Raw genomic sequence first — 24753 nt, forward strand, 5'->3', positions numbered from 1 at the left:
GATAGATCATTAGTGAAAGGGTTTGAAATATAATTAAGGTACTTAAGATGAAAATTCTTGTTTGACAAAAGAAAATAAATTATTGGGGGCATTGTTTAAGCTCTTGGTTGTAGCTTTTGCGTAGAATCTCCAGTTGTCACTTACATGCAAAACTGCATCTACTTCTTAAAATTGGAATGAGGAAGGAAATGGTTTGAACCGACATGGCAAATGCTTCATTATAATAGGAACCTTTTTTGTTTCTTCCTCTCATACCGCTTTGTTCATTGTACTGTATCACAGAGAGGTAGAAACTTCAGGGAACTGCCTTGATTTCTTTTTCCTTTTACTTCCCCCTCCCCCATATGTGTTGAAGCAGTATAATGAAGCATTGTTTACAGGGTCTTGATCAAGAGCAAATTTAAAGGAAATTACTGTTTCAATCTCCCAGATTTTCAGGTCTTTTTTATCATTTATTAATGATAAAATGATGGTTTTTTCTCTCTTAATCGGAACCCCTAAGCTCATTAAATGTAGATGTATTTGCTCAGACAGAATGCTTTATTTATTCATAGTATTAAAGAATTAGGAGGATTAGTTTATGCTAGCATTGTTCATTGCTTTTTATGTAGTCTGGATGAAAATGTGAATCTGTGTAAGTACTAAAAAATGCAGTTGTGTGTAAATATAACTCAGGTCTTTACAAAACCTCCATTCAATAAAACCTCAGGATGGGTCTGTATGGGGCCACGGGAATGGAGACTCTTCCTTTCTTTTTTTTAATTTTTAAATTTTTTTTTATTTTTTAATTTTTATTAGTGAAACACCATGTGGTACAGTTGTAGACTTACACTTTTTTTTTCTTTTTGGGTCACACCCGGCAGTGCACAGGTGTTGCTCCTGGCTCATGCACTCAGAAATTACTCTTGGTGGTACTCAGGGGACCATATGGGATGCTGGGAATCGAACTCGGGTTGGCCGTGTGCAAGGCAAACGCCCTACCCACTGTGCTATTACTCCAGCCCCCTAGACTTACAGATTTTTGTGCTTGGGTTTCAGTTATACAATGATCGAGTGAGTACCCATCCCTCCACCAGTGCCCATTCTCCACCAACACTGATCCCAGTACCCCTCCCACCCCTATCCCCCCCATCCCACCCTCCCTCTGTGGCAGGGCTTTCCCTTTTGTTCTCTCTCTCCTTTTGGGTGCTTTTGTTTTTCGAAAGAGGCATTGAGTGGCAGTCATGTTCGGTCTATAGTCTACTCTCAGCACACATCTCACATTCTTCCATTTTTTAAATTATAGAAAATTGCTTTACAAAAAATGGATTTTTAAATATCAGTGGATAAAGAATTACAGTGTACAATTTGTTACATATAACAGTGCTAATAATTTCTGTTTAAATATGTCTCCTTACGTATTTCCTATAGGAAAAGTGGCCATCAAAAAAGAAGACTTATGTAATCACAGTGGCAAAGAAACTTGGTTTTCACTACAACCTGTTGACTCCAATTCAGAGGTTCAGGTAAATATTAAGGTTTAAGTAATGTAAGCGATTGTCACATACAAAAAATGGGTAGAAAACAGGAGCGGGGGTGGTAGTATAGCGGGTGGGGCACTCGTATACGCAGCCAACCCCGGTTCGATCCCCAGCATCCCATATGGTCTCCTGAGCCTGCAGGAGTGATCCCTGAGCACAGAGCTAGAAGTAAACCCTGAGCAGAACTAGGTGTGGCCCCAAAACCAAAGAAAAAGGAAAGAATAATGGGTGTAAAACAAACTGTACTAATTCAGTAGCTCGAGCTTATCATACTTTATTTTAAATTTTGGCACTTGGAGAGGTAGTACAGGGGTAAAGCACTTGTCTTGCATGCGGCTGTCCCCGATATAATCCCTGGTTCCACACAAGGTCCCTTATGCTTTTCCAGGAGTGGTCCTTGAACACAGAACCAGGAGTAAGCCCTGAGCTCCTACTGTTTGTGGCTGCCAAACCAAATTAATTGTGGCATTAAAGACCGCAGGCTTTGGATAACATCTCTGGAAGGAGATGCTCTTTGCCATATGAATTTAGGGATAACGTGTGCATGTGTGCCTGTATTCATTTGGAAGCTCTGTTAGAAGTAACCTTTTTTCTCGTCTTGGTTTATATAATGAAGGCTTTAAAAGTAAAAACCTGTGTTTTATGAACTTTAACTTTGAGAAGACTCCTTTAGAAATCTGTGATTTTATCTATTTCAATGAGGAGATTGATACTTCTGTAATTAATCAAATTTGGAAATGTATCTTGTCATTCCAGCCATGGCAACAACTTTCGAAACGGACTCATTTTTAAATAAGATCTTCTTTCCTCTTGTCAAAATAGCAGGTCTGACAAATTCTACATGTGACAGATTCTGTATGTAGATTTTGCCTCGTAACTAAACTTTGTTTCTGAAAAGTTCTGAATTGCTCTTCAGAAATAGTTATGTAAAGACCTCCAAGGCAATTTTTGGGGGGTAGCTCTGTTATTTATAAAATGTTATGAGGATCTTGAACCATTTCCCCATGGGGCAATTGCAAACAGAATTCCTCCCCTCTAAAAGAGTTTTAATTTGTTACTGTGACTCAGACAGAAGTTTAAGACAAGAAAAAAATGCTGTACATATGCCCACAGGTAATTGCAAAAAGTACTACATCCATTTCCCCATAAACTCTCAAGCATGTTTTTCCATCAGCTCTTTTAAAAATTGAGTATTTATATACTAAAATCCATTTTTAAGTATATAACATATAATTGAAAACGTTCCCTGTTGTATCCTTTCTACTCCGTTTTACTGTGACTTTCTTTCCATATGATGATAACTACTCCTCAGAGCCCGACAATACAGTATAGTTAAGGACTCCCTGAGGATGGTGTGATGAAGGGGGAAAAGGTTTTAAACTGTAAGTCAGAGAAATTAGCCCCTAAACTTGGACTTACATTTTTATGTTATTTTCACTTACCTTGAATTTTGCCTCTACTCATTGGGCATGACAGTTGTCATATTCGGGGGCCGTACAGCAGGTAGAGCATTTGCCTTGCATGCAGCTGACCCGGGTTCAGTCCCCGGCATTCCGTATGGTCCCCAGGCACTATCAGAAGCAATTCAATTCTGAACACAGAGCTAGGATTAGGACCCGAGCATTTCTGGGTGTGACCCAAAAACCAGAACAACAGAAAGTTGTATATTTGACTCATGGTTGTAGGAATTAGGGAAAGTCCCCTAAGAGGTGAGTACTTTAAAAGGTGGTAATTGCTTTTACAATATAAAGTAATATCTTTTTACTACCAGTTGATCAGGTAGCCTACGTTTGTAATATAGCTACTCTTTCTAATACACCTTTTGTAGAAGATAGATACAAAAGTTGAATTTTTCTTAATAATTTTCACAAAAAGGGCAGGATAAGAACAGACTCATTGATACTTTGGTCTAAAATGAAATTTGACATTTTTAAAAAGGAAATAATAAACTACAGTTTATTAAAACCAAATCTTTTTCTTATGACTAACATAAATTTGCTGAAGAGATTGAAGACCCTGCTCTCAAATGGTAGAAATTTTTATAACAGTGCTCTTGGAGTTAGTGATTTTTATTATGTAATAGGACTTGATATTTACTAGGATTTATTTTCATAACCGGGCTGGAGCGATAGCAGAGAGGTAGGGCCTTTGCCTTGCACGCAGCCAACATGGCCGACCCGAGTTCGATTCCTCCGCCCCTCTCGGAGAGCCCGACAAGCTACCGAGAGTATCTCGCCCGCATGGCAGAGCCTGGCAAGCTCCCTGTGACGTATTCGATATGCCAGACACAGTAACAACAAAGTCTCCAATGGAGACGTTACTGGGCCTGCTCGAGCAAATCGATGAACAACGGGAGGACCGTGACCCATGACCGTGATTTTCATAACCATAAGTGTTAAGCTTTTTTTGTCTAAATGGTGCTTAAGTTCTACTTAAGATTTAAAACAAATTTTAGAATGTGTTTTAGAGGGTGGGAAAGAAAATAAATTTAACAATTTTCAGATTAATATTGGTACCATTTGGGAATATGCACCCCAAACTGATCTAGGAGTATTAAATCAACTCTATAATAGAGAAGTTAGAAAAGTGGCCTTCAAATTCAGACAAATTCTCCTTTGTTAATAAATTTGTTCACTTGTTTGTTCAGATTATAAAATTTACAAAAATTTGAAAACTAAGTATAACTGATGGGGAAAAAAGTGAGATTTCTCAGCAAAAGCTCAATCTAATAATAATTAGCAATTATAACAGTATATGCCAAACATAGTACTAAGTCCTTAGTATACTTACCTCACTTAGTCCTCAGATAGTGTTATGAATTAAGGAGTATTGCCTCCATTTAGAAATAAGGAAAATCGATTCATTGGGGTTAAATGCTACCTCCTGCGTTAGGGAATTACTGCTAATTGAGGGAGAAGGATTCCTTAGAGATCTCTCCTGACTCCCAAACCCAGCCCCGGTGCCTTATCACCTTTCACTTTTCCGTGCTGTTGTGGGTTGTGGGAAGGCTCCAGAGCTTTACTAACTAGGACTACTTAGGGACCCTCTGAGTGGATGGAACAAGAGTCTTCTCAGATTAGCTTGGAAAGCGGAGGGGACATTACGATGGTGGAGGGAATCCCAGTGTATGGCCACTGCGAGCTCGAAGGTCGTCAGGCAGATGTGGGAGGCTGAGAAACAGATTGCAGCGCCCTGGGACAGGGCTTGGAGGGCTGGAGTGCTTGTTTCCCACATGGGAGTCCCAGGTTCAGGCCTCACCTCCGCATGGCCCCCTGAGCACTGCCAGGAGTGCCTGTGAGCACTTTGTGCACTACCAGGTATGGACCCAAAAAAGTGGCAACAACAGAACCCCCCCCCCCACACACACACACAAAACACGTGTTCTTCATGTAATCCAAATTATTTTTGGAAAGATTTTAATTTCTCACGAAGTACACTAAAATGTTGGGTGGCTTGTTTGTATTAGATTGACAGCTTCATAAAATAGTTGGTTTACATTTGGAGTCAGGTGAATAAACATCTTCCTTTATAGTCATTGAGGGGCCAGAGAGATGGTCTAGGAGTGAAGGCACATGAGTTGCTCAGCCTGGGTCACTCGGTACTGCAGCAGATACTGTAAGAGACATGTGGGAACTGAGACCCACTGGTCTATTTCTCTGTCCTCATGCTGAATGGAAATGTTCACTATTTAAGTTGGTATTTTCTTTCCTCTTCAAGTTGCCAAGTGAATAGTTCACGCTTTCTCTCTTTTCCTCTCATTATAATTTCACTTGGCAAGATGAAAGGTAAAGAAAAAAAAATCTCATCTGCTAATAAGATCCTGTTAATTCTTCTTGTATGTCTAATGAGACTGTGTCTCTGACTTCTGCTTTTCTGCAGACCTGCTTTAATCTTCTGTCGACAGCTGAAAAAATGGCCACATCAGCCTTTGAGTCTTCCTGATCATCTGGCCGAGCACTCTCTTGAGGTCTGACTCATTTCGCTGCCTCGGCGTAGAGAGTTTGGCCAGACTTGGGTCAGATATCTCCTGCAGTCTAAATTGATATGACCGAGCCGAAGTCACTGTCGTATGGTTCATCTTGGGGCTCTGTCCCTGCACAGAGATACTTGGATGAAGGAAGTGATTGGTAGCTCGCCACTAAATGGCATTTGCACCCAGAAGAGTCGCTAACCTGTTGTCTGCGGCTCTTCATCTATGAAATGAATGCCACAGTCTATCACATTCTCTTCAATTCTATCATTTGAGGGAAGTAATGTGCAAAAACATTCTTTTCTCACAGGAAAACTTCTAGTAGTGAGATGAATTTCACACCAAAACAGTTGCTAAGAATTGTTCTACCTTGAATTACTTCCCAGAGGCTTTTTTATTGCTGTAATAGTTCAACTGTTTTCAGTTTTCAGGCTCACAGTGTTACTACTAATATCCTTGAGTCCACTTTTCTCCAGCTTTGGGGGGTTTGTTTTTCACCCTGAGTCGAGCCAGCCACTCAGTGCGTCCAGTGGGAGAGGACACAGTGGGGTCCTGGCCATTGCTCTCCAGGATGATGGGGCTCTCAGCGGCCTCTCGGCAGCCCTGAGCTCGGGTCTGTCTCCTCACTCAACAGCACGATCCTCCTGTTCTCTGCTCCCGGTTCTACTTCATTTGGGGTTCTTCTTCCACATTTGTTGATTCTGCCTTCAGTGATCTGGATTCCTGCTATTAACTCCTGGAACTTATGTTTTTTCCCTTATTTCCTAGGTGCTATACTAAAAAGCGTGCCTTAACACAGGACCAATTAAGCCAGATCTTTCGTCTGGAGAAGTTGATGCTCTCATTTAATTAAGAGTGTCTTTCTTACACAACTTACACAAGCAGTTAAGCCAGATGCACTGTCAATCATGCCCTTTTGCTATTAATTACTTAACTAATAAGTCTTCACCAACAAGCTGATCCTGAATTTCTGGATTGTACCAGAAGTTACTGATTTTTTAAAATAATATGGCCTCTGACCTACATATTCAGACAAGCATTAAAAAAGAAATTCAGTGATTATAGCTTGATAATACATACACAGTTTTAATTTTTATTTCTTTGGGTAGGGGTTTGCCACACTGGCAATGTTCAGGGGTTACTCCTGGCTCTGCACTCAGGAACTAATTCCAGAGATGTTTGGGGGGCCCTACGGGGTCCTACATGCAAAGCAAGCATCCTACCTGCTGTACTCTCTGACCCCATACCGTTTTTAAATATATGCCTAAATAAGATAAAATGTAAAGGTAAATTTAATTATTGCAAGTTAATTTTTTAAACTTTATAGATTTATAAATGTGTAATAACAAAGAGTGAACCATTCTAGATAATAGGTTTTTAAAAATGAAATAACAAAGGATTGAGCCATTCTAGATAATCAAAAGTACTTCTCTAGAAGTTGTCTGAAATTATTTGTAGGTCTTGAAGACCCTGCTCTCAAATGGTGGAAATTTTTATAACAGTGCTCTTGGAGTTAGTGATTTTATTATGTAATAGGACTTGATATTTATTAGGATTTATTTTCATAACCGGGCTGGAGCGATAGCACAGCGGTAGGGCTTTTGCCTTACAAGCAGCCAACATGGCCGACCCGAGTTCGATTCCTCCGCCCCTCTCGGAGAACCTGTAAAGCTACCGAGAGTATCTTGCCCGCACGGCAGAGCCTGGCAAGCTCCCCGTGATGTATTCAATATGCCAAACACAGTAACAAGTCTCATGATGGAGGCATTACTGGGCCCGCTCGAGCAAATCGATGAACAATGGGAGGACCATGACCCGTGACTATGTATAAATACACTTTGCCAGAAATTCAGAAATTGGGACATTTTTTCCCATATAAAGGAAAATTTTTCCGGTTGAGAAAAACCAAATTATTTTATGTGGGATGGTTGAAAAAATTTAATGTATTGTTATGAAAACTAATGAAATATTTATTTTTGTTTACTATTTTTATTGTGAGAAACTATTATTTTTAAAAATATGTGAAGTGAATATATAAATATATAAAGGTAAAAGGTAAAGGTAAAGGCCCTCCCGTTGATCGTCGATTTGCTTGAGCGGGCCCAGTAACGTCTCCATTGGAGACTTTGTTGTTACTGTGTCTGGCATATCGAATACTCTCGGTAGCTTGCCGGGCTCTCCGAGAGGGGCGGAGGAATCGAACTTGGGTCGGCCATGTTGGCCGCTTGTAAGGCAAACGCCCTACCCGCTGTGGGGCTGGAGCGATAGCACAGCGGGTAGGGCATCTGCCTTGCACGCAGCCAACATGGCCGACCCGAGTTCGATTCCTCCGCCCCTCTCGGAGAGCCCGGCAAGCTACTGAGAGTATTCGATATGCCAGACACAGTAACAACAAAGTCTCCAATGGAGACGTTACTGAGCCCGCTCGAGCAAATCGATATAAATATATAAGGCCAAAGAAAATTAAGATGTTATTGTATTATAATTCTGTTACCTATAGAACCAAAATTTCATTTCTTTCAAGCATGCACTAAACATTTTCAAGTTATCTTTACACACACACAAATATATTCGTTTTGAAAAATCAATAAATTCCAACTTTAGAAATGCTTAAGCCACATCATCTGTATTCAACAATACAACATAAACTGAAAAAATAATAACAAGTTTTAAGTGTTCTTGAAATTTTTCTTTTCTTTTTGGGTCATACCTGGTGATGCACAGGGATTACTCCTGGTTCTGCACTCAAGAATCACCCCTGGCAGTGCTCAGGGGACCATATGGGATGCTGGGAATCGAACCCAGGTTGGCCGCGTGCAAGGCAAACGCCCTACCCGCTGTGCTATTGCTCCAGCCCCATCTTGGAATTTTTAAAAAATTTTATTTTAGGGCTGGAGAGATAGCACAGGGTAAGGCGCTTGCCCTGCATATCATGAACTCCCATTTGATTCCTGGTATCACATGTGGTCTGCCAACCCTCTGAGGAGGGATCCGTGAGAACAGAGCAAGGAGTAAATTCTGCGTATCATCAGTGAGGCCCAAAATCCAATAAAAAAATAGTTAAAGTTTGATTTGTTTTGTTTTTGTTTGGGTCACACCCAGAAGTACTTAGGGGTTTCTCCTGGCTCTGCACTCAGGAATCACTCATGGTAGTGCTTAGGGAACCATATGGGATGCCGGGGATTGAACCCAGGCCGACTGCGTGCAAAGCAAGTGCCCTACCCTCTGTACTATCTATTTCTCCAGCCCTGTTAAAAATTATTCACATTATATCAGGGTATACCATTATAAACAGTATCACTTGACTCTGCAGTCAGTGCTCTGCTAAAAGTCCACTTTGAGGGTGGCAGGATGGCTGAGTGGTCTAAGGCCTCAGACTTAATCTCCCATCTGCTCATCAGCATTATCGTGGCCTCTTTACCCGATTCCCCACTGGTCCCTTTTCTCTTGCAGGTGAGGAGTTCTGTACATTGTGATACCTGTCATTGCCAAACTGTTTGTAGCAAGTGCATACCTCTGCATGGTATCAAGAATATACAGATCATAAAACTAATTATCGCAGATTTTCTGTGTGAAATCTTAAAGTGATGAAAATACATTAACATAATGAAAGATTGTCTTTGAACAATACTCAGATAATATGTTCCTAGATGTGATGGGATTTCACATAGAACCCTGGCATACTCAATGCTAATTAAATGTATATGGAACATAGCTCTCAACGTAGAATGATGCCTCCTGATGATTTAGTTTCTCTGAAAAGTGTAGAATACCGTGCCAATAATCTAGTCTTCAGTATTTTGTAAGCTATATAAAAATTGTCATTAAATCATTAAATCTCCCATAGGAGACTGAATAACAGGAATTTCAGGCTAGATTTCGTGGACCAAATCACATCACATGTATATCAACAGTTATGGTTTCTTGTCAGAATTGTGTTATTACTTAAGTGTAGGTAATGTCTCTTTCTGTCCCGTCGCCTTCAGGTTGTTCTGTTTCTCTTCTGTTTTCAGCAGTTTGGCTCTGCCTGTGTTTCCTTTACATGGAGCCTCCCTGGGTGTTCTCTGTTCTGTCTCTTCCGGGGCCCCAGTCTCAGGCACCCATTTTCCCACATCTCATCTGTCACTTTTCTCCTGACCAATCTGTCTCCCAGTCCACCCACCCTCATTTTAGCTGTGACTAACTTGCTGTTAAATATATCTTCCTTTCAGCTTTTTACCTCTTGTTTTAAAATGTCATTCATGATATAGTTTCTAGCTCTTTGCTGGGGTTTTAATTTTTTATATGGAAAAAATGGTAGTTGGCAGTTTTGTTGCTCCAGGAGGTGAACCTAGCACCGCACAAGCAGGGCATGAACTCTACCTCTGAGACTCATCCTTAGTCCCTAGACCAGTATCTGCCAAGGTGGGCAATATTGCCCCCACCCCCTGTGGGGTAAGAGGGCACTGGAACAATCCAGGGAACAGAATTAGCTGGGACAGGGACAGGCACTTTCTGTTAGGTCACTTCAAGAATGTAGGTAGACTTCCAAGAGGTTTTTCTAAAAAGGGCCAGATAACTTCAATCCTAGACAGCTGTTTCAACCTGTCAGTTTGCGCCAACAGCTGCTCCTCCTGGAAATCTGCTTGGGCTGATATATGATTTTTTTTTTATCTGCAGCAGAATTGTTCATGGAATGTTGATGTCGAATAATCAGATACCTTAGAGATAATTTGAGTTTCTGGATTGTTGTTTTCCTCCAAAGATTCACTTAGAGGCAGATCACCTTGACGGAACCTGATGGATTTCAGAAATGGCTAGGTTTCAGCCTCTGCTGGAAGGATTAGCCTCTGAAGTCTCTTCCTCCACACAGATGCCTCTGGACGTGCCTTCAGAAGGCCGCGGTAGTGGCCAGTGCTGTTCTGCCTTGGTGAGGCAGGGACTCCAGTTTTGTTTAGCCCAGCATCACGAGAACACTGAGAGCTTTTTTTTGTTAAGTATTTTTGTTTGGGATCACATCTGGCAGTGTTCAGGGGTTACTTCTGGTTTTGCACTCAGGAATCGGTCCTAATGGTCTTGGGGAGAGCATATGGGATGCCGGGAATTGAACCCAGGTCAGCTGCGTGCACTAGCTGCTGTACTGAGAGCTTTGGTGAAGCCACTGCAGAGTTAGGGGGCCCCTTTCACCAGGCATCGGGGTGTCCCACTAGCAAACTTCCATCTTCATCACACTGAGCACCATATATGTTTGCTGTCCTCAGCCACCTCTCCCTTGCCTTGTGGAGACTGGAAAAGATTATTTTATTTCCTTCTCTTTGCTTGAGAGAGAGAGACAGAGAGAGGGAGAGAGTGAGAGTGTGTGTGTTTTCACACACATGTGGCAGAATGAAACTCAGGGCTCTCATATATGCAGAGCACATGCTTATACACTGAACTGTTTGTCCCTGGCCACAAGGAGATATTTTCTGGACTCATTACTCTGTTCCAGTCCAAAACTTGTCAACTATCCAAATATATACAGGAATGATCATTATAGATAAAACTACACAATTTTTTTTTTTTGCTTTTTGGGTCACACCCAGCAGTGCACAGGGGTTACTCCTGGCTCTGCACTCAGGAATTACCTCTGGTAATGCTCAGGGGACCATATGGGATGCTGGGAATCGAACCCGGGTCGGCCACGTGCAAGGCAAACACCCTACTTGGCTGTGCTATTGCTCCAGCCCCCAAAACTACACACATTTTGTGTGAATTAATTTTTTCTAAAATATTCACCAGTTTCTTAACTCTGAAAAGAACCTTTAAATACTTAACCATTTGTTTATTTTCTTCTACTAGAAAGAAGTAAACTAAGATGGTAGAAACAAAAATCCCTTAGATGAGCAATTAGAAAAATCTCTGAAATCACACACACATATAAATGTGTGTATTTTGTATGTGCGTGTATGTGTATATGTGTGTATATTTTTACAAATTAATGTGTACCATATTTTGTAACTTGTTTCCTTGGTTAAGTATTATCATATTTTCATGTTAGCGTATATGAGACAGTGTTTTACAGTTTAGAAATAATATCTCTAATTTTACTCAGTGCTTTTTCATTTTAGTGTCTTACCCTAATAGTACAAATCTTGTGTATACCTGTTCTGTCCCCACTTTTCTCCACCAGGTTAATACACAATTATGTTATTGTTAGCTAATACCAAAAGAATGTTCTATTTAACAGTCAGTGGGTGTAATAAAAGTATTAGGTAGTCTCTGACTCAGTGGTAATGATCCTGGTAGTAGACCATTAAATACCTTCTTATTCCTAGGCATGACTAGATACAGTACTGTGATTTTTTTGTTTTGCATAAAATTGGAATACTTTTTCCCCGTTCTAAAATTTGTGATTGTTAGAGAATTAGTAGATCCTAGACATTTTGTGAGAGACTTTAGAAGTGCTGCTAGTCTGCAATTCTGTCATGCATATTGGAACCATAAAACTGCTTTAAACGTGGAGTGTTAGGCTCTGGGTTCAATCCCCAGCACCTCGAAAATAAAAGAGTTTGTGAGATAGCAACAGTTGGAGCAGTTGACGGTCAAGCGAGATGCGTCCTGGTAACAGCAAACGTGAATTAGAATTCTGGTCATTGGTAACATAGATTGCTCTATGACGTACCTTGGTGACGCTCTTTTTTTTAAAAAACAAAAATCTTTTTCTTTATTGAATCACGGTGATAAACACTTTTCCAAAAGTTGTCCATGATTGGGTTTCAGTCATGCAACATCCCAACTCCCGTCCCTTAACCCGTGTACTTTTCCCACCACCAGTGGTCCCAGTTTCCTTCCCGCCCTCTGCACCCCACCTCCTTGCCCACCTCTTTGGTAGGTACTTTCTCTCTCTGTCTCAGTCTCTCTCTCCCTCTCCCTCTCCCTCTCGCCTTATGGTTTGCAAAACAGATAATGAAAGGTTATCAGGTATATCCCTTTACCCCCTTGCCTACTTTCAACACTCAGTTCTTGTCCAGAATGATTATTTTCAAGTATTACTGACCTTGGTGACACTCTTAATGAGCAGGGGTTGTAAAGTATTAAATTCGGGGCTAACAAAAGGTCATTGTATAAATGGCGTGTGAGGGAGAAGGGGCGATACCCAGTGCTACTAGGAGCTCTTTCTTGGCACCTCTGTCTGTGGGGGTCACACCCAGCCCAGTTGGACCCAGGCCTCGTGCAGTAGGATGTATGCGCAGCCCTTTGCACTCTCCTGTCCCTTACATGTGACTTTATAAATATTTGTCTAGATTTTTCGTGCAAGTTTTGCTGAGTTCAGTTCGAATTCCACATCTCTGCTAATTTTACTGCCAGTGGTGTTTGTCTGTCTTTGCGGTTTTGCTTCTCAGACAACCTTTCGTGTTGGGGCCACTCATGCTTCTTGCTCAGTTTGCTGTCCACCTTCATCTGAGCTCATGCCTGCTGTTCCTCAGATTCACTCTGTCATATCTGCAGATTCAAAGTAGATTCTGTGACTGTCCACAAGAGGCATTCCAGAGAGCAGCATGACTGGATGATGAACATTCCTGCCTCTGATGCAATTGCTTATGTCATCAGCCCCTACACCTCACACCCCTGAAATCTTCATTTGGCACCCTGGAAATCTGTCGTGTCAGCTGGGCGGAGGCAGTATAGCACCCACTGCTTCTCAACCAGCTCAGAGTTGCTCACAGCCAGTTCAGAATTCCTCATCACTAGCGACAGGTTGGTTAGCTGGATGAAGCTCTTCCGTTCTGTAGTTCCTAAGTCTTTGTTGCTGGGTAAATTGATAATCTGCTTTAAATGTACTGTCCTGAAGTTTAAAGCCTTCCTGGGCTGGAGAGAGCTCAGCGGGCCGGGCACATTCTTTACATGAGGGAGGCCTCGCTCGTTCCCCAGCCCCACATGTCCTCTCTGTACCTGTGGATGTACTCCCCAAACCAAAATATAAAGGGGGAAAGGTAGTATTCTTGGGACGGAAGAGACGGTACACTTGTGTATGGCACTTACCTTGCATGTGATGGGCCTAGGTTCCGTCCCTGGTGTCACATATGGTCTCCCAAGCACCACCAGAAGTGATCCTTGAGCACGGGGTGAGGAGTAATACCTGAGCACCGCTGCGTGCGGCCCAAAAGAGTGTGTGTGTGTGTGTGTGTGTGTGTGTGTGTGTGTGAGAGAGAGAGAGAGAGAGAGAGAGAGAGAGTTTCCAATATCTCCAATATCTCACCTTTTTTCACTCATCCTCTTGACTCTATGTTGCTGTCGTTAGCTTCTTGTCTCCCCAGCCAGACTGTGGGCTGCTCAGTCATGCCTTTGCCTTCTGTGTCTGCAGATTCCTTGCCGCTCCTACAGTGCCTCCTAACACGGCCGGTAGTTTCTGATTAAAGGGTTAGCAGACTGAGACTTGCTAGCTTTAACAGTTAAACTTTAATTGTTTCAGAATTGCATGATTTATTTGTCTTGATGATTGTGCTTTATTTTTTCTGGGATAATCATTCTAATGTTTTATAATTTGTTTTACTTTCAAAATTTCCCAAAATATTAGTGTGGAATATATTTTTGGATCCAGGATAATTGAGATCCATAGCATTGTTGATTTAAGCATAAAATTCTTACTTTGAATACCGTGTTTGAAGTATCTGCTTCTTCAAAAATTGTGTTTTATATTGTTGGCTCTTAGTTAACAGGTAGCTAAGTATTAAATTTAACAAGTATAGATAGTGTTCGTGTGGACAAAGGTATGTGCTAAGGATCGCCAGTATTTAGTAGATAACTATTTCATTACTCGTGAAAATACATATCTTTAGTGTTTTGTGAAAAAATAGATGACTGTAATTTTTTGTCGTTATAGGGCAAAGTTCACCTTGAATTAAAACTGAATGAACTGATAACAGAGAATGGAACCGTGTGCCAGCAGCTTGTTGTACAGTAAGCATATTTCTTTGACCAAAATCTACTAGAAAGAATCCTATTTCATAGTCTTTGAATCCTAAGCCAATGCCTTATTGTATTTTTTCAGAAACTTCCTACAGAAAGTAAACTCTCTTCTGCCATTCTTTCGTTAAGTCGATTTCATTCACTTGATTCATATTCTCACATCCAGTCCGTTCAGGTTTTGGGGAGTCATTAATTCACTCAACCAATGTTCATTTTATGTGGATTAGATGACAGATGTAGGCAATAGGGCATAGTAGGATCACAGGAAAATGTTTCTACCTGGCAGGCGGTATCTGGAGAGGTTTTCAGAGATGTGTAGCCCCTCTTGGAACAGACCCCACAGAGGAGCGCATAGGGCACGGGGGACTCAGGCCAGTGCTGATCTTGAAGTGGGCAGTACTGACCCTTACCACTTTTTTCTTTTTAATAACGCAGGAGTACTGCGATTTATTCAAGCCATTGATTAAGCTGATTGAATTGTGACCCTTACCACTTTAAATTCCTTTCACGTCTTTGGCCCTCAAGTCTTTTTTTTAAACATTAGTATTTTAACGTCTGGAAATCTAGTTTAAACCCTTGCCTTTTCCAACCACCCATCTCTCCTCCTATCATTAAACTAAGAATACCTTTAAGTGGTTTTTCACCACTTTCTCTTTGTCATTATATCCAAGTAACCCCTGTGCTGTTTTCTCTTCCCACTTACTTTAGACTAGGGACTAGATGACTCTTCCATCATTGCCCCAGGCTGTAAGTTAGTCTCCTTATTATGTACATCCCAACTTCTTTGGAGTCTATTTTATATATGATCATGTATTTTACATGCATTATTTACTTAATTTTTCTGAACTCTCTTAAATGAGATACCTAAAATTATTTAAAGGCATGTATTCGCATATTATTATGCTTATATGCTTATTATCATGCTTATATGCATGTATAAGCGTATGTCTACATATCGATAGGTGTATATATATCATCAGTCTATATATGTGTATTTCCTAGGAATAAAGTTACTCTCCTAAATAACTAGTCCAACTAATGGATGCTAGAAATTGGGCATGGTTACAATAAAAGGATGCATTCTTGTTAGGTGTTACGCATCACACTGATTTGTCATTAAGTCTCTTTTATTTCCTTAAGCTGTAGAAGTTTTTAAGTTTCTTTTTCTTTCATTGTACTGAGATTTTTAAAGAATGCTGGCCAGTTACTTTTCTATTACTCGGTTTGTCTTTACCAACTAAAAGTAGTTTAAGATTGTTTGTGGTTGTAGCCGCCGTTGAGAACACGTTGTGTAGTAGTGGGAATGACCTTCCTCTGCACAGTTGGTTAGGGTACACATTCAGGACACTTGAGTTGGTTTTGTTTGTATCCAGTTTAGTGCTTTCTTCTTTCCCTATCTTACGTGTAGAGAATTTCCTCTGAGTCTTGTAGGGCACGGTTGCTCTTCACAGAAACATTCTCTCAGTTTTCCTTAATCTGGAAATTTCTTGATTCCTCCACTCTCCACAACTGCCCTTCATTCCTCAAGGATATTTTCACTGAATACAGAGTTCTGTATTGACAGTTCTTTTTATTTTTTTTCCCAGCACATGCTAACTGTACCTTTCCCCTCTCGTCTCCTTAGGTTTTGATCAGAAAATCACTCTCTTTATTTTCCCATGTCGTTAATGTGCTGTTTCTTTCTGGTCTGAGGAATTTTTTTTACCTAGCTTTCTATGCTTTAATTTGGCATGGACACATTCTGCTTATGGAATAAGTACTTGTGCTCAGCTTCTGGAGCCTGTGTTTTTATGAATTTTCAGTTATGACTTCTTCTAATACTATATCAGTCATGCCATATTTTGCCTCTCCTGTTAGATTTTTTTTAATAGTCCCACAAGTCTGAGACTCAGCTTTTTCCTCTGCCAATCGATTTCCCCTCTGTTGTTCGTAGCGGGTCATTTCTGATGAAGCTCACTGAATCTTTCTCTGCGCTTCTTTATGTCTTTTATTTCTTTGGTGAGCTTTTTTTTTTTTTTGCTATAAATTTCTATTCTCATTTATTTCAGCATATTCATGTGAAGTGAGTTTCTTCTAAAGTAGGCAAAGGACCAAAAATGACGGCCCGTCAGTATCTGTATTGTAATCCATAATGCCCAAGGGGGGCAGAAGGAGAGAGAGAGAGAGAGAGAGAGAGAGCGCTGCCATAGAGAGGCCGGTGGGAGGGGGCAGGAGGGAAACTGGAAAATGGTGGGAAATGTGCACTGGTGGAGGGATGGGTATTGGAAAATTGTATGACTAAAACCCAATCATTAAGTCTTTGTAACTATCTCATAGCAGTTCACTTTGGGGGACATATTTTCTTGATGCTTTGCTGGTTGTGGTGGTACTTGGTGGAGGCCCATCAGGGTCACACCTGGCAGTGCTAGAAAAGGAGGGTCAAGGCCACCTCTGGTGCTCTGGGGAGTGTGGCCAGGGATGGACCCCAGGGCCTTAGTCAGCAAGACCTGTGCCTTGGCTCTCAACACTGTGTCCCTCACCTTCCACGTGTTTCACTGGGTGCTAGACATTCTGAAGTTGCTGAGTATTTCTAATTCCTAGGAATATGCTGGTGGTTGCAGTTGAGGTACTTGAAAACAGCTTCTTTCTTTTGCAGTTTAAGCTCTGTTAGATGGGACCAGAGTTGCCAGTGAGCTAGTGCTTATGTTTTCTTATTACTGAGCAGCACCCATGAAATAAAAGGTTTTCTGGGGTCTGGAGCAATAGTACAGCAGGTAAGGCATTTGCCTTGCATGTGTCTGATCTGGGTCCAATTCCTGGCATCCTCTATCATCCCCCAAACCTCGCCAGGAGTGATTCCTGAGTGCAGAGCCAGGAGTAAACCCTGAGCATTGCCGGGTGTGGCCCAAAAAAGCAAAAAAAAAAAAAAAAACAACCAGGTTTTGTGCTGTGGTCAGTGGAACCTCTTGCTTAGTCATTTGTGGGCTTCTGAAATTGCTCCCTCTTCTTGCTCATTCATTCATATAGATTGAAATAATACTAGTTTAGAACATCTCATCGGTTTCACAGGTAGAGATCAGTGTCTGTCTATACCACAGGCACTTGTCATCAGCAGTCCCAGTTGCCATCTCTGGCCACATAATTGGCATGTCTTATTCCTTCCCCCTCACTTTATCCACCTCTCCCTTCTGAAAACGAGGCTTTTGTTCTTATAGTCTAATTGTCTTTCAGTCTCTCTGTTCGTTCATTCTGTTTGTCTCGCTGGTCTGAGTGAAATTACATGCTGTTTCTCTTTTTCCGTCTGAAGGCATGGCACCCCCTTGGCCTACCTGTGCTGCAGCTGGGAGGGTTTCGTCTTGTTTATAACTCAGTAGGATCCCGTGTGTGAAAATGTCACGTCTCCTTTATCCACACATCCGTCTTCAGCACTGAGGGAGTTTTCAGTTCCTGACTCTTGTGACTCATGCGTAGATAGATGAGGTGGTTCGTGTCGTGTTTCTGATCAATGGATAAGCACCTAGTATTGGGAGAGTTGGAGAATACCTGGGATAGTTGGTGTTTCTAGTCTTGGTTCTTGTTTTTTCTTAAACAGGCTTCTTTGGGGAATAAGGGGAGGAAAAGAGAGAAAGTGCAAGCCCACACCCAGCAGTGCTTGGGGGAACTCCGGGCGGTACACAAGGGGCCGAATGAGATGCCGGGATTGAAGCCCAGGTCCACTTAGTGTAAGGCCAACGCCCTACCCGCTGTACTGCTGCTAGCCCCCAAATGTTGCTTTTTAAATAGGGGCCTACGGCGGGCAGACAGTGTCAGGGGTTACACCCAGGACCTCGGTGGATCTTCTTTTTTTGAGGCCCTTACATGCTGTTTTTCATACCAGCGGCACCCATTTCCATTCCCACCAGCAGTAGACAAAGGTTCCTTTCTCTGCATCCTTGCCAACACTTGCTTCAAATAGCCATTGTAATAGGTGTAGTGTGATTCTTGTTTGATTTGCATTTCCCTGGCAGTGAGATCTATTACCTTTTCATGTATACCTTTTTTTTTTTCAGTGCCTCCTCCTCTTTTTAATTGGTGGTTGTTGGTTGACTGTGAGTTTGTCATTTTTTAATATTATTGCCTGATACATGATTTGCTCTTTTATTTTTCCATCCTGTGGATTTCCTTTTGTTATGATGTTGGTTTCTTTCTCAGTTCATGTATTTTGGTTTCGGGGCCACACACAGCAGTGCTCAGGGCTTCCTCCTGGCTCAGTGCTCAGGGATCACTCCTGGTGGTGCTTGGGTGACCATATGGGGTACCAGGGATTGAACCTGGGTAAGCTGCACGCAGGGCAAGCCCTCTTCCACGGGATCATCTTTCCAGTCCCTTCCTGTTCATTTTCATTTTGTGTGTATGGCCTAAGACAGTGGCCTTCATTTTTCTGCATGTGACAATGTGATACTGTATTTTGAAGAACTTTTCCTTATTCCTTGCTCTTAGCTCCTTTGCTATAAATGATTTCTTCATATGTCTGTTTTATTTCTGGGCTTTCAATTCTGTACCTTTGATCTTTGTGTTTGATTATTTTAATTGTTACCATGTAGTATTTTAGTTTGAGGTTGAAGAGCATTGGATACTTCTGTTTTTGTTTTTGCTTCTGTTTCTTCCTCAGAGTTGTATAGGTGGAGGTGAGGGCCTTTGTGCTTTCAAGTAAGTTAGATGCTTTTCTTTGGGGATGGGCAGGGGGGCTTGCACCACACCCAGTAGTGCTCAGGGCTTACTCCTTACTCCTGGCCCTGCACTTAGTAATCGCTCCTGGCAGTGCTCAGGGAATGAACCTGGGTCAGCTGTGTGCAAGGCAGGTCCCCTCCCCAGAGTGCTATCACCCCCCACCTTGTTGTAATTTTGTGAATATGCTTTTGAGATTTTGATAGGGATGATAGCTAATCTGTATATTGCGTTAGGTAAAATGGTCATTTTATAGTACTAATTCTTCCTGTTCATAAGCATGAAATTTGTGTGTGTGTGTGTGTGTGTATGTGTATTTTCAGCTTCTTTCAGTAATGACATAGTTCTCTGTGTGCAGAGAATTAGTTACGTTTAGGCATTTATGAATATGCACAGATAATCTATCCCTTTTGGTGTATCTCTAAATAATAATAATTTCTCTTATCTTGTTCATTGTTTATAGAAATCCAGCTGGGTTTTGAATATTGATTTTGCAACCTGAACTTTTCTATTAAGTTATTATTTCTAACAGTTTTTCATTTCAGTCTGAGGATTTTCTCTGCAATAAAGCAAATCATCTGCAGGTATTTGCAGGTGGATTTCCTGTTTGGAAGTCTTTTGTCTGATTGTGTGATTAGAACTTCATGTGTGGTGGCAGCAGACATCTGTTTTGTTTATGATCTTTAGAGGAAAGACTTTCAGTTTTCACAGTTGTCTACCATGCTAATTGTGGGTTTGTCATTATTTGGTCTTTGTTATGTATTTAAGTACTTTTCTCCTATATCCATTTTTTTTAAAAGTTTAAAATAAGTAAATAAAAGGTGCTGAATGTTGGCCAGTGCTATTCCTCTATCTAGGGTTTTTAGCCTTCGTTTTATTGATGTGATGTATTTATTGCAAAGATTCTGTTTTTGTTGAACCATCCTTGTATCCCTAAAATAAATCCCGGTGGATCATAGTATGTGGCACTCACAATGGAGATGTTACTGGGCCCGCTCGAGCCAGTCGATGAACAGTGGGAGAACAGTGCTACAGACAGTGCTACATTGATTTTATATGTCACATGGAAACAAAAATCAAACAATTTAACATACTAAGCTAAGCGTACTCAGCTTTTGTATGCCCACCCAGCTTCTGATGTGCAGTTATTTTATTTACTAATAGAAGAATGCTGTATCAAAGATATTTTTGAAAAATTGGGGCCAAAGCAATAGCACAGCGGGTAGGGAGCCTTGCCTTGCATACAGCTGACCCAGGTTTAATTCCTGACAGTCCCATTGGGAGTGATACCTGAGTGCAGATCCAGGAGTACCCCTGAGCATCATAGGGTGTGGCCCTCAAAAATGATAATTAAAAAAATAGATTTTTAAACACGTGGCAAGTAAAATAACTTGTATCTAATTTTTTTCAAGTACCCATTTACTACACTCTCATTTCAAAATTTTCAGTATTTGATGATTTTTTTTATAAGCTCATTCTTTACGTTGTGGACATCACTGTTTTGGTGTATGAATGTTCTCTCTGAAGTTTTACATACTGGATTACATTTTTCAAGCTTTTTTTTTTTTAGAAAAAGATTCCTTTTAATATTTTGGTAGAAAATACTCTGCAGTGGACTGAAAATATTTATACATGAGCTGTATTTCAGCTGTCAACTTCGTGCAAGACAATTTAATTAGGAGTCATATTTTACTATAATTTACAAATAAATTACAAATGGCACAGAGAAAAGTTAACTTGCAGGTCAATAATGTATTTTTTAAAATTTTTATTAGTGAAACACTATGAGATACAGTTGTGACTTACAAATTTGTGTGCTTGGGTTTCAATTATACAATGAGTACCCATCCCCCCACCAGTGCCAAGCTTTTTTTTTTTTATTTTTGGGTCACACCCAGCGACGCTCAGGGGTTACTCCTGGCTCTGCACTCAGGAATTATTCCTGGCGGTGCTCGGGGGACAATATGGGATGCTGGGAATCGAACCCGGGTTGACCACGTGCAAGGCAAACGCCCTCCCTGCTGTGCTATCGCTCCAGCCCCAGTCTTTCCTTCTTGTTTATTCTTTTGCATAGACAAGGATTAGACAGAGGATCTCCTGCACAGCCTATCCTCTACCACTGAGCCGCATTTCTGTCCCTCTCCTTTTCTTCATTAAAATGCCATGATCTGGTACTCTCCTGAAGCAACTGTGAGAATAAATGAATTTTGTGGCAGTAATAGTAAACTGCCAGTGCTGTAGAAAAATCAGATGTCATTTTGACCCTTAGCCCAATAACTTTTAAGTTTCAAACAGTTTTTACAATTGGAAAGTTTCATAGTACTTAAAGCTAAAATAACCAGAGGTATTGTCTTGCCTCATTGGTTTTAGCAATTTTTTGTTCTTACTTTTGATGTACAGTTTAATAGAAACAAGTCATACTGTCATCTCTTTCTTTACCAGCAATACATCATTTGCACTTTATAATCAGTAGATTATAGAGGATGTTAGTTAATAGACGCTTCCTTCAACAGCAGCGGCAGAATCCTTTCAGCAACTCTCATAAGTTTCATGTAAGCTTTTGAAAATGCAGGCCCTTAAATGTTAAAAGCAGACTCATAAGCTGAGTAATGTTTTTAGTGAGAAAAATTTAGAAGCATATCCTGAAAACAGGTACTCTTTGTAAATATCAGTAACAGTTCATGGTGCGGATCGTACGACATTGGACTTCTTGTCTAAGACAGCGCCATGGCTGACGCAGGCGCTGGTGGAGAGGTTTGCACCGGCCGTGCGAGGTTTGCCCGCTGCTTATGAATCAGGTCTGCAGTGGAAACCACACTGTTTCCTTGCTTCTCATTCATGCTTTAGCAGAGAGGATATGATGCCATTGGTCTAGCTCACTTTGTAGTTTCTCCGTCAAGGTTCACACCACTTGCTTTTCCTTTTTAGAAGCCACAGCAGACTTGATGTATTAGCAAACCACAAAATGTCCCTTGTTGCTGGGACTGACGCGAAACTTTGTCAGGCTGAGCACCTGCAGGAGGGCTGGGTTTGGTCACTGCATCACACGGCCTCCAGCACCCGGGGTGGGGGGCTTGGGAAGAGGACACCAAACTAAGAGTAGCCCTTGAGAACGGCCGGGTGTAACTCCAGAACCCAAACCAAGCCAACCTGCACCTTGCTGGGATAGTTAGCTGGTATGGGTGAAATGTCATCTGATAGTCTTGGTGCTGATCGGGGCTCTCCAGTTTAGCCTTGTTTTGAAAAGTCAGCGCATGTATCAGTGGTGTTGAGGCATCGACCACAGACACGTGGGAAGCAGCTCCAACCTCTGAATACATTCATTTGTACTGAAAGGTCATTGTGTTCTGTGAACTTGAGTCTAATCCTGATATTCTCTTATTCTTGCCTAGTATCATGGCGTGCCATGGGTTACCTCTCATCAATGGACAGAGCTGCGACCCATACGCGACTGTGTCTCTCGTGGGCCCTTCTAGGTAACATCACTCAGTACTATAGACTTCACTTTTTAAGCCTTTATTTGTGTCACAAAAGGAGTAACTTTTTTAAAAGCAAAATCTTAAGTGAGTTCTCACACACACTTCCAAACCATTGGTCCACTTAACGGGGTGCCTTGCATGCGGCCAACCTGGTTTCAATTCCCAGCATCCCATATGGTCCCCTGAGCACCGCCAGGAGTAATTCCTGAATGAAGAGCCAGGAGTAACCCCTGTGCATTGCCGGTGTGACCCAAAAAGAAAAATTAAAAACTCGCCCAAGATAACAGGGTTGTTTTTACCTGGAAAGCAACTTGGAACTAAAAATGCCTTTGCAGCTCTTGGGATCGGTGCTCTGCTGAAGGTATTTAAAGTTGATGACAGACCGCTCCATTATCAGACGCAGAGGAGTGCCATGTGTTATAGAGTTAAATTATGTATGGAGTTTATTCAGAAACAGTCTTTTTTTCTGCTTTGTATCTTAGAACCTCTTGCTGGTTTCATTCTGATCCAGACTAGTTTGAAATGTGTCTATAAATTGAAAGTTTGAATCTGGAAACCAAGAGTGCAGTATTCTTTGTGCAGAAACGTCTGTCCACACATAGATGCGCTCGCTCCCCCAGATACCGTCCAGATACGCTGACAGCACCAGCAGGTCACTTGGAGAAATAGAGTTGGACATTTGCATAATAAGTTCCTGGCCCCATGTCAGTATTTATTGTGTGTTAAGCCAGATAAGTTACTGTTTATTATCACATGGTTTTAAATTTAGGATTAGTTAGTCCTGTAATATTTTTTTCTAGCAAAGGAATTTGATTTTAAACCTTTTAACATCTTAAAAACATTTCCCCTACTAGATTTGCTTTTGTTTCTGTAACCTGTGCCTTCCTTACACATAAATTTGGCATTGTAATTAGTAATATCCAGGTAGAAACTATTGGCATATGAATTTGTGTTTTAAAAGTCAAGTGTTTTACAGTTGCTCTGTAGTTGCATAAGATGTTTCCATTGAGGGAACACGGGGGCAACTTCCATGTATGTTTCTTTGATCCTCTTTTGCATCTATAATTATTTCAGAATCACAGGTTTTTTTTAAAAAAGCCACTTATGTAGCAGAAGCCCAGAAAGTCAACGGAGTCAGGATGTTTTTATGAGGGCCAGGAAGAAGGTAGGGGTCAAAGTATGCCCTGTTCAACCCCTGGCACCGCGTCGTTCCTCGAGCACCGCTGACAGAACAGTGTTGCCTCCTTGGGCCCCTGAGAATCGCCAGGGGCACCACTTGGAAGCTTTCGTTTTCCTCCACCCCCACAAAAAAAGTATGTTTTATGGAGCCATAGGTGTGACTCAGTTGTAGAAGGCCCTGGATTTGACCTCCGGCACCTCAATAAATAAGTGCTCTTATGCTCCTCAGGTATCTTCCAGCATAGGAGCAGTCGCACTATTTTCTGTCCTTTATTCTGAACTGCTAACATAATAGGATGTGATTTTTACAAAATATCCTGAAGGAAGTTTGACACTTGTACAGCTTTCAAGAGAGCAGGACAATCTTGGCATATTTGCAGTGGATGAAACTTGTATTTTTAGGACTGGAGTGATAGTACCATGGGTAGGACTCTTGCCTTGCATGCAGCTGACCCAGGTTCATATCCGGCAACCCATATGGTCCCCTGAGTCCCAGCAGGAGTGATCCCTGAGTGCAGAGCCAGGAGTAACCCCTGAGCACTGCTGGGTGTGGCCCAGTAAACCAAACAGAAGAAAACGTGTATTTTCTTTGAGTGTCTAGACTTCCATTTTTCCCCCAAAATGACTTTCGTCCAGTCTTCCTTGAGTCAGTTGAGGCACACAGAGATCAGACCCCCAGGCTGGCATAGTAGCGTGTTGTATAATTATGTGCTGTTAAGTTCTACAAGGTAAAACTCTACCACATTGTAACAGGAATGACCAAAAGAAGACCAAAGTAAAGAAGAAGACAAGCAACCCGCAGTTCAACGAAATCTTTTATTTTGAGGTAACTTTCTGTTTTCTCTAATTGTCATTGAATATTTAGTAATAAGAGCTGATAGAGCTCTTACTTTCAAACTTCAATCACAAGAATCTTTTAATCACTTGAGCACCAGTGAACCTCACTCAGCATTGCCCTCCAGAAAGCACAGCTGTGATGTAAAGTGCAGTG

The 24753-nt window shown here is 41.4% G+C and overlaps 1 protein-coding gene across 2 annotated transcripts in view; it reads left to right on the forward strand.

Moving 5' to 3' along the window:
* The window catches only part of RASA2 (RAS p21 protein activator 2), a 101767-nt gene that overhangs the window by 36038 nt on the left and 40976 nt on the right, over positions 1-24753 (forward strand). For both annotated transcript variants that reach the window (XM_056121112.1, XM_056121114.1), the window contains exons 4-7: positions 1411-1505; positions 14333-14409; positions 22497-22580; positions 24516-24588. In XM_056121112.1, the coding sequence (XP_055977087.1) occupies positions 1411-1505; positions 14333-14409; positions 22497-22580; positions 24516-24588 (329 nt within the window). The remainder of the gene's footprint in view (positions 1-1410; positions 1506-14332; positions 14410-22496; positions 22581-24515; positions 24589-24753) is intronic.

This window comes from Sorex fumeus, unplaced genomic scaffold, assembly GCF_029834395.1.
Source record: "Sorex fumeus unplaced genomic scaffold, SorFum_2.1 ptg000044l, whole genome shotgun sequence".
Lineage (NCBI taxonomy): Eukaryota > Metazoa > Chordata > Mammalia > Eulipotyphla > Soricidae > Sorex > Sorex fumeus.